The 11915-nt window shown below is 26.5% G+C and overlaps 1 protein-coding gene across 9 annotated transcripts in view; it reads left to right on the forward strand.

The window, feature by feature from the left end:
• LOC142323966 (SEC14-like protein 2) overlaps positions 1-6230 on the forward strand; it is a 195432-nt gene extending 189202 nt beyond the window's left edge. For all 9 annotated transcript variants that reach the window (XM_075364403.1, XM_075364405.1, XM_075364412.1 and 6 more), the window contains one exon: positions 5658-6230. In XM_075364403.1, coding sequence (XP_075220518.1) covers positions 5658-5809 — 152 coding nt within the window. In that variant the 3' untranslated portion in view covers positions 5810-6230. The remainder of the gene's footprint in view (positions 1-5657) is intronic.
• The last annotated feature ends 5685 nt before the right edge of the window (positions 6231-11915 follow it).

Consider the following 11915-nt stretch of genomic DNA (forward strand, 5'->3'; position numbering starts at 1 on the left):
TAATTTTGAAGTTTCATAACCATGTGATAGCTTAATCAATTAATAAAAAAATTACAGCACTAGAAAAAAAGCAACACACTTAAAATTTTAGTAGAAATTTTTGTCATTTTTCTCATTCTTTATTTTAACATCTATTTTACTAAATTTTTGAAAATTGTAAATTAAGAACAATTATAGAAAATTTTTTATAAAATTAATCAGCTATAAAAATTATAACTTCAATTTTTTTAAATATACTTTAAATTATAATTATTATAAGTAACTTATATTTTAATTTTATAAATGTTATAATTTATTTTACAAACTTAATTTTTATTTTCAAAGAACCGTTCAATACTTCCTAAGTTGCAGAGAATCAAATGAGAACTGACAATTTAAATTTGTAGGTTAAGTTGATTATTATTGAATGCACGTGTGTACATCATTAAAATTCATGAAAAATCATGTAAAATACTCACTTCAATACTGCACCTTACAAATTTGCACAATGTATGTTTTTTTAATTACACTTTAAAACGTTATTTCAATAAATAATAATATAATATTCTCAATCAGCGCGCAATTCTAGCAGACTCTGCAATGCTTCGCTATTGCTAGAGTTGAGTATACATACAGATTAAATGAACACAATTGAAAGTTTCATAAAACCTTAAAAAACTGAATATTAGGAACTTCACAAAATTTAACCGCTCACTTTATAAAATCAGAATGTAAACAAATCCAAATGGCAAAACAACAGCACCACCTATCAGATTTAATTCACACCACTCTCAGTATTCGGTGGAAAATAATTTTTTAACGAAAATGGTTGTGGCTGCAAAATCATTACAATTAATACTGAACATTAAGAAACTTACAAAACATTACGGAACATCATAAAATTTAACCTTTCACTTTATAAAAGTCGAAATGTAAATAAATCCAATTGTCATAACAGCACTACCTATCGGATTTAATTCAAACTAATCAACACAGTAGTCCGTTAAAAATACGAATTTTAATGTAATAACAACACTAAGCTACGACGCAAGTAACAGATATGCGAAAAAGCAACAAAATAAAATATTTTCCTAGAATCCAATCGCACCACCAACTACCGGGTCTGACTGATATGCCAAAAATAAATAAAAAAATTTCTAAAACGCGATCGCAGTGCTGCCTACCGAATCCAATTGTGAACCTTAACCATCCCAAGATCAACACATAAATAAATTAATTAAAAAAAAACATTTTATATCGGATCAAATTGTGAATCTAAACCATTCTCGAATCAACTTAATCACACACACAAAATTTCATCAAAATCAGTCCAGCCGTTTAGGAGGAGTTCAGTGACTTACACACGGACAAAAGAAATATATATATATATATGTTTATAATGTAAATCAACTTGATCCACCCAAGTACAGAATTAAGAAACATCTTACCTTATTTTGTTATTTTTCTACAAGAGTACTACAAGGGTTCATGCATCATCAGTTGTATGCAAAAAACTTTTTGTATAATTACACATTAAACATATAAAATATTAATATTAAAAGATTAAAATACAAACAAATTCAAGGAATATGCAGTCAACTGGATAACATGCAAGTTGATTTACATTATATATTTATTAGTACAGAGATGAAATGGGTCTTGAAAGGATTGATTTTAGAAAAATAATGTTATATATATATATATATGTATATATAGTGCATATGATAAATATAAAAGCTTGCTTGCACGAGGCAGACAGTCATTGTGCAAGCATTATATTTCTCTTTTCTAGTAACATCAGGCTCATTCAGAAACTGAGTATCATGCCATATATTGTGTTTAACTATTTTAATAAATAGTAAAGATTCTTTCCACAACTAAAATTTATTATCATTTTGTTTACCCTACATGTTATAATAATTTATTAATAGCTTAGTCATTTTGTAAATATTCATGGAATAGCTAAGAAATTTTTGTATCACATTGTTTACTAATATTTAACAATAATGTTTACTTTTTATTTTCAATAAATTGATTTACTTCAATTTGATGTATTGAAAAATGTGAAGAAAGAACCATTACAACTTGCGGGATTTCAAGATCACAGTTCAATAACTCGAAAAAGAAAAGAAGGATCTCCTTAAATCTAAATCACAGTCATGCTCATTCAGCATACCAAAAAAGTATAAACAACATTCAAAACTAGGCAGTGGATTATACAATCTTGATCAAGGTGCTGTAAGGAGAGCAATTAATGAGTTTCACACAAAACATAATGAACTGCCTAGATTAAATAAATTACGTGAAGAACTTCAAAAGAGTATTCAATCCAAGGGTTCTAGAACTACAATAGCAGCTATCATGAAAGAGTTAGAGTTTAAGTGGTGTAACAATGATGATAATAGGAAACCTTTGATTGAGAAAGAAGACATCTGGTGAAAGAGGATAGAATATTTAAGAAAAATTACCAATCTCAAAAAAGAAAATTCTTTGATTGTTTATTTTGACCAATTGTATATTTTAACATTCCATTTGATGACAAAATCATGGTCAGATGATAGTGTAGAGTAACAGTCCCGATTAATAAAGTTGTCAATTAATCATAATCTACGCTGGAGGAGAAATAGGATTCACATCAACTCAGTGTTAACTTGGAAAACGAGTTCAAAAAGTGGTAACATCACTGTTGTGATGTTACCACTTACAAGTGATGTTACACTTACAGTGATGTTACAACAACTTCATAAGTGGGCATCTGAAAAATTAATTCCTGCCCTTCCCCACCAGTCAGTGTTTGTTATCGATAATGCACCATACCACAGTTCACTTCTAAAGAAGCCTCTGAATTCAAATGATAAGAAAAATGGCATGATTAATTGGTTAGAAAAGAAAAATTTCCATTTACTAAAGCAGTATTAAAATCATAATTGTATGACATAATTAAATCATATACAAATTCAAAAATAAAGTACAATTTTGATAAGCTATTAAAAAAAAGGGCATCAGGTTCTGTGACTTTCACCTTACCATCCTGATTTAAATCCAATTAAGATGGTACGGTCAACTTTGAAAAGATATGTTGGTAATAACACAACATTTTAATGTCATATATTAAAAAGTTAGCTGAGGAAAATATGAAAAAAATGAATAAGGATGATTGGAAACCATTTGCAAACACGAAAAATAAGCTGAAACTGATATAAGAAGATGGAACCGCTAATTGATGAAATGATAAATAAATCTATCATACATAGACAGAGGTAATGAAAGTAACTGTTCTGATGAAGACAGAGAAAATGGTGAACTTGCACAGGAACTGGACATACAATGCAAATTTCAATAAGTGTTAATAATACCAACAATGAAAAAACAAATTTTAAAAATCCTAAATATTGTACATCTAATTTGGTATAATTATGAATACAAAATATATTCAAGCATTAGTTAAGATTTTTTTAATTTAAAAATACACCGAAATTAAAATTCTTTTTTTGCAATCTTCATTTATTGAATTATTAACAATTATGTAATAATAAATTATAACTAATAAAACATGAAAATGGTAATAAATTAAAACGTGCATAAATAAGAGTACAATGATTATTATTGTTGCCCTATTAGAAGGGTGTAAATGTGTTCAGGTTTGGTACTAATGCAGTATTGACTTCCAACACAAGCTTTTATTTTCATTGTACGCTCTGTACTTACACAATCGTACATTCAACTGTAGTAATCTTGTCACTGAAATCTTACATAAATTTGTTTTGCTTTAAATAAATTGTTTCTAGATACTTAGATAAGACTAGCTAGATAGCTATGTCACACTAGTATGGTTTGAACAAAGCACTCGCAACATTAGCCTCCTACTATTGTTCACTTTCAAGCTATGTACTTAAATTTTTTGCCACTTAACTGCAACTCAGCTTATCTTAATTACTGCATCAATGCCTTCATCATTGTCATTAATAACTTATAATAGCATAATTATATCTTGTTCACTCAGTTTGGTTAGTAAAAAACCATTACAAAATATTAATGGAAACAAACATTTTTCAGGAACAATTTTCATTCACAACCTTTCAGAAGAGATATAATACCTGGATGCTTACAATAATGCTGAATGAAATACAATGTCATGTAATTGTAAATTAGATGGTTATAACTATAACAACAGATTTAACACACAGAAGAACGAACTAAAATAATCACAAAACTATTCTTAAAAAAAAGGATAATCTATTAAATTTTTTCCTAATCTACCAGATCAGCCACAAATACGTTCTTTGTTAAATCTATCGACTAATATTTCTTCAACAAATTGTAAAATTTAAAACCAATTTATATCACTATAATTTTTACTGGTTTTTGAATCAAAGATAAAATTGAAAGCGAAAATCATATAAATTTTTTTATTGAATTCAATTTAGTTACAGTCAAATTACCTATAAATCCATATGAGGCCTAGTCCAAAAATTGTCTGGAATAAATGATAAAAACATACCAGTTGAGTGTTTGTCAGCAGCAATCAGCAAACAATCTCATTGTTGCTTCCACCAACAATGAAATGCATGATAATATTTAATTTTTCAGTTCACACAATGCTAATGAGATCTATCAATTGTGTTTATGCTAATAATATTATAAGTGACAGCACTACAAGCACTTTGTGGCAGTCATTTAAAAGGGTACACATCCATACACCCCTTTTTGAATGTAATATGGAGTCATACAGTAGAGCTTTACTTATACATTTTTTCAAGCAAGAGATTTTCAACCACCTCTATAATCAATATACAGATAAAGAAAGCTGCTACTAGTTGGCACTTGACTTACATTTTTGTGATGCGATTAATATATTGAATTAGCTAATTCATAACAGTGGTGGAATAAACATTACCTCAACCTCCACCATTGGACAAACTTGCCAACTCTCCACCCCTATAAGTTTCCCATTAATGATAATAGTATTTCTACTCTCCGTAAAGCAACATTCTGGGAATTCATTAATGACAAATTCTCTTGGGATGTTCAAATTTATTACATTTGCAACACACTCAAACCGTACTGTTTTGCTTTGAATCACCTTAATAAAATGCTAAGCTAGTCATTATTATTAAATATTTGTTACGCTTACATATATTCCCATCTAAAATGTATGTCATCTCTTGGAGTTTCCTCAAAATGAGTTTTCTAGATAAAAAACATGTAATCAAATCATTGTTTGGCACCCGTAAATATGAATTACAACAAATATTTAACAAATTTTAAATGTTAACTTATCCTTGTTTAAGAATGTGAAATTTTTGCTAAAAATAGCAGTCACTTATTCTTATAAAAAATAACAATATCATCCACCACTATCAAACCAAACAACACATTCATAATGTTAACACATTACTTCAGCTTACAGAAGGGAATTATTATGTTTCATTGCCATTTTTAATAAAATTACTGAACCCCCATTTAAGTAATTTTCCCCATTAATTTATTTAAAATACAATTAAAAAGATTTTCTTTTACAAAAACAATGTTACTCTGCCAATTAATTTTTAAAAAAAGCCGATAACATAAAACCCTGAATGCATATTGGTCCAAACTTATAGAAATATGTACGATTAAATTGCTTTTTTTAAAATGTGTATTAGTATTTATTTATAGTTTTACTTTTTATGTTTCAGATACCATAATATTTGACAACAGTTATAGTTACCTTCGTAGTAAAAAGTTACATTATTCAATTACATTAAGTCCACCACTTAGTAAATCAATAACAAATAACAATAGTAGCACTAGTAGTGAAGATAAATTCCATAATGCGATTGAGGAATAAATTATGTAAAAATTATGTTTTTCATTATAATTATTGTTATTTTGTAACTGTTGTTTATTTTTAAATACTCATAAGTTTAAGTTTATATTTTATTAGTTAATAAAAGTTTAAATTATGATTTACGCCTGTATATATACATAGCCTAAACAGCTCATGAAAAATATAAACACCAATTAATCAGTATTTAAAAAATAGTAAAACTTATTTTACATATAAATTTGATTTATGTAGAATTAACATCTAATATCTTGTACTAAATAAAAGAAGCTCCAATTAGTTAATAAAGGTTAGGCAAATGGGTCATGTATGTTAGGAAATTAATGAGGTACAAATTGATTACAGTGGCGACTTTTTTACTATAGCTAAAGTATTTTTTATATCTGTTATCCATGATAAGAACAATAAATGAAATTAAATAAAATTTTCTTCTTTTTTTTATTTCAAAACTACAAAAAAAGTTAAAATTTGAATCTTAGCTGTTTTATTAATAATTTTAGTCCATTTTGGCACTCAATTTTTAATTCACACCTGCTCTAATTAACTTAAATAGAACTACTACATTCAATTCAAGTAATACAGTATTGTAGAAAAATTAAAAAATTTTAATCTAATGTCTGACAAATAAAGAGATTTAATTAACAAATGAAATTGTAACAAATTAGTCAAATATCTTAATGCACAATAAAAAAATAATAACAAATAAAAAATTTACATTAATGAAACTGAGTCATGGCTTAAATATTTGAATTTTTTCTTTAAAACCATTTGTTTAAAATCTTATTCAGAATTTATTTGTTTTAATAAGAATGTAATTATGTTTTTCACATAATTCTTATAAAGGTTAATGATTTCTGTTTAACAACCTGTTTACCACACATTTTTTTATTTATACCATTTTGGATATTATAATTTAACACAAACATTTTTATTCCATTATCCAATATTTTTTTGGTTGATAAAATTCTATCATTTTTTTAAAAATCTACACTTGCAAATCAGTTAAAAACTTAATTTGATTAAATAAAATATTACAATATTTTATTCACATTGTATGTAGTTATATGTAACTACAGGTGTAATACAGGATTTGATATACTCTGTTGGGTTTTTGTCATTAGTTAATTTATTCTCCATAACGTTCTGTTCTACGACAATAATTTTATTTCAACATAACTGTTAGATCCTACTTCTCTAATTTGCTATTTATGTACTTAAGGTTCTGGCACTCCAAGCCTTGAAAAATATAAGTACACAAGTATTATTTCCCACCTTTATTTAATTAATTCTCATTGAGATCCAGTTGTAAAATATTCCAAGGAATTGAATATTTTATTTTATATTTACATTGATTTACTTGAGAGAACATCATATTTTATAAAAGATAATTGAATGAGAACATTTCCTCTAAAATTACACATGCAGGTTTCCATTACTTTAAGTTGTTTCAACCAGTTAACACCCTAAAAACTATAGAAAGTGTTATTGACCTCACTCAGGAACCTTTCCTTTATCCAACCTGTCTACTAGCATTTATCTGTTTCAGTAACATCTAGATACATCTACTTCTTACAGACACGAAGTTATTTAAACATTGGCAAAGCCTATTCCTAGAGGAAGATATTTGATATATTGTACCATTAATTAAATTTTTAACATTTTAAACAAGTTGCAGAATATTTTTGAGAGCTTATCAACACCCGAACTTCCCTGTTTTCATGATGTTGATCAGCTTAACTTATAACCCAACTAATATTATAGGAACTGCTTTCCTTAATGTTATTATATCTTAGTAAGTTTTAATATAAATTGTTTTTACTAAAAATAATTTTTTATTTTCATCATTATTTACTCATATTAATCTAAAATGTTATATTTTCTTTATCTCTTTCGTTATTAATAACTATAGTTTTAATCTAGCATTTTATTACCACATCTAAGTTTACTAAGAAAAATAGTTTCTTGTTTATTAATTTAATTAAACAAAAAGGAATCATCAAACCTTTTTTCAACTGATATTAAAAACTAAAGAAAAGAACTTATAAAATATGTGTTCAGTTTTAATTGATATTAAACATTTTTTATTATAGATTTAAATATCTTATATTTCATATTAAATACTCTACTACTATATTAATACTATAAATACTACTTTCTTTTTTATAAAAGAAAAGATATATATACCAGCATCCCCGTAGCGGCTTCGCTCGCTAAATATGTTTGCTTGCCTTTCCCGTCGCAGTCAATTGTTTTTTTATTTTATGTTTTTTAGTTTAGTAACCCAGAGGTTGGTCCAGCCAGTCGTGTCACATATACAGTAATAATGGCAGGGGCTGTGTTGGTAGAGTCATTGTCGCCCTTCTTAAAAAATTAAAACCCAGTAAAACCCGAACACGGTTTTTAGATATTTTGTCACAGACGCTCATAATGCTGTTCTCGAGATTCTTGTCTACGAATTTGTGCTGTTCTGATTCGTTGAGCTGCGTTTCTTGCTGCAATTTGTTCTTCCGATTCATGAGCTCTCTTAACAAGCATGCGTCGTGCATCTTTGCTACACGCATTGTTAAGGTTAGATTTTTTCTGCGGCATTACACTGAAATTGAAAAAAAATTGATAATATTTATTATTTAAATAAATTAGATCAAAATGAATGAATGAATTAATTAACAATTAACAGATAAAAAGATCAAAATAAAATGCAAGCAAGAAATACTTACACGTTTTTGAGGTAGTATGAAGATTAACAGACAAAAAAAGTTATCTATAGAGTTTTATGTCATTATTTTTCTGTTAAAAATTATAATAATATCCAAACGATACACTGCACAATTATAACACAATACACAGTATAATTATAAAAATCATTCACGAGAAATTAAAATCGTACGGTTATGTCGTCAACATAAACAAATACGACGTGCATAAAATGTATTATCTAGAAATCGAAACAACGCCATCTACCGGATGTCTACACAACCTAGATGTCAAATGATGTTAAAGAATTGTATCGATGAATTAACTTACACCGCCATCTATTAGGAATTCATAGAACTAGCCAATAAATACACAATATTGTCGTATAATAAACATTTAATTTGCAACAACAAATATTGAGGTCAATAATTGAAATAGAAACTATCCTATCTTTTAAGTTGGGCCAAATTACAGATAGTTACGAAATTTTATCAAAATCGGTTCAATAGTTTCGCAGTTTATCCCAGACATACATCATGACACGATTTATATATATATATATATATATATATATATATATATATATATATCATTGTAAAAACACAAAAAAAGTATTTCTACAGGAACCATTTACTGTGATCACAATACTTCATTAACATAATAAAAATAATATTGTGAAAAAACACAGTATTTAATTTATAATTTTTTAAAAAGATCAATCTATTAATCCTATGGTAGCATTACTATAATGTACAATAGTCTAATATTAAATTTCCTAACAGAAACAGAGCCATTTAAAATAAACTGTTAATATTTACTAAATAAAGTACAAGTATAATTCTTCTAAATTTAAATGAAATAGATAATTACATATTAATCTGTGTTTAAAATGAACAAAATGTATTTAAAATATAATGTAGGCTAGTATATGTATGTACATTTATGTTTAGCTCAACGTATATAATTTGATATGACCCCTCCCCTTTTTATGCCATTGAAATCAGCCAATAGTGTTAAGTTTATTAATAATTGATAACTTATTTTAGTGATATATATATATATATTTTTTTAATAGGCAAAAAAAGCTTAGTTTATATATATATATATATAAAAGCAAAAAAAAATATGGTAAATAATTATTAAAACAGAGATAAAAGACAAAAATTAAAAAAAATTAATAAATGTTCCTAATTAAGATAAATATATTACATAAGTTCATAAATAAAATCATATAAAAATTTCAAGATAATAGTTTGTTTTTTAATATCAGTACTAATTAATGTAAAATTTTATCACCGAGTATATTTCCATTTTAATTAGTTATATTTTACAGTAATTCCATATGTATAATTCTGTCATTACTCAGCAAAAATTAAATTAGTTCTTATCAAAAAGATGACAATTTATTTATGGGAACAGAATATGACTATCAAGTGTGTCTAATTAGCAAATCAATTTGTACTAGAAATTAATTATTACCCATTAAATATGTAATAAAAACAACTCTTTTTCTTTATCTTTTATTTTCTGTTATTAAAATGCATCATAATTGTTTTGTTTGCTCTTTGAAAACATCCATTATTGCTGTAATGATATCGATTTAAATATTGTATTTTTATATCCTAGTCTTTATAGTCAATTAAATGTTAATAAAATAAAATAAACATGATAGGCAAACATATTTTAATTTCATTGTATTTAAGAATAAAAGATTTACAAAATGTTACGATTAAACCTACTTCTGAACTTACACAAAAAATATAAAAAATCTCTTTTTTCTACATTAGTAGACCCATTTTCCTACTAGTAAATTAAAAAAAAATATTTATATTTTTTTATTGTTGCATAAAATACATAAAAAATGATTTATAGTTTATAAAAAAATATTTATGTATTTTTTTAATGTTGGATAAAATAAAAATAAAAATGATTTATAGTTTTTAATGATGTGTATTTATTTTTATGTTTTTCCCCATCCTAATCAAGGGTGAATATTACATGAAATGATTGATTACTAACAAAAATTAAATTTTTAACTTCATAATCTATTTACTTTGGTCAATGTAATCAATATCCTCTATAGCAACAATTACTGACAATATTTTGTTACACTGCAATTTCAATGGAAGTTTACTTCAATTTCAATTTCATTATTTTTGGAATTTTTTTAATGGAAAAAAAGGAATAAGGATACCTTTAAAGACTGCATTCAATTTGAATGTTACACCCATAAAAAACATCAATGTATGTTGTATTTCTCATAAGTAAATATATTATGAAATATGTTTATTTCTGCATCTAACGCCATTGACAACAAATGTTTTATTTTACTAATGTGTATGTTAATCTGTTCAATTAGTGAATAATAAGCAACCCCTCCCACAGCTCAATGAGATGAGGATGATATGTATGATGTGTAGTCTGGTACGCACTCAAACCAACCATTCCTGAGATGTGTGGTTAATTGAACCCCAAGCACCAAAGTACACTGGTATCCACTGTCTAATATTCATATCTGTATAAAAGCAACTAGCTTTTACTAGGATTTGAACCTCAGAACCTTTGACTTTGAAAATCAGCCCACCAGCCAGGTGGGCTGATGACAACAAATGTCACTGAAAAAATTGAAAAAAACAAATATAAAAATCAATTCACTTTAAGATTTAGTCCGGTTTGTCAATAATTTATTATTTTGCATAAGTAACATTTTTTAACCAAAAATCAAATTTCATTCTTTTTTTAGCTTCATTTATTCCAACAAGCATAGCCAACGAGCATAGGATACATAACTGTTTCTTAGTTCAAGGTGATTCAGAGTCTAGAGACATCTGTGTCCTTTGTTCATAAAGCAAGAGTACTTGTAGTTTAATGTCACGTTATGATGTATTATTAATTAGAACCCAAGAACATAAAGATAGCAAAAAAAAACAGCTTCAAGGAAGTTTTTGCCCTTAACACTTGAACCCTTTGAAGAGTTTGTAATCTTCAACATTATCATTTTTTCGATAAAATGTACCTTTCAGCAAAAATTAATTAAATAAATAAATACCAAAATCAGAATATGACACTAATAAAACAATTGAATATACATTTATAAATTAAAGAATTCTCTACCGGATATAAGAAAAGGCCTTGTTCAGTCAGAAACAAAGAAAACTCTTTCAACTAATGATAACGAACATAAAAAGTACATCGTACTTTCTTTCATGATAGCTACGAATGTAACCGTCATTATAAACCACATCTCACTCACTCTTCCTGCATCTGAATTTTTCCCTAAAACTTCACTGATAGGATCCACACTTTATAATAATATGTGAGTAAACACCTACTGATATTTTTAGATTTTTTTTCTCCTAGTAAAGACTGCTTATAGCAAAATAAATGCTTCTACATGATGTTAATATCTTCTTTT

Source organism: Lycorma delicatula, chromosome 4, assembly GCF_047948215.1.
Source record: "Lycorma delicatula isolate Av1 chromosome 4, ASM4794821v1, whole genome shotgun sequence".
NCBI classification, from domain to species: Eukaryota; Metazoa; Arthropoda; class Insecta; order Hemiptera; family Fulgoridae; genus Lycorma; species Lycorma delicatula.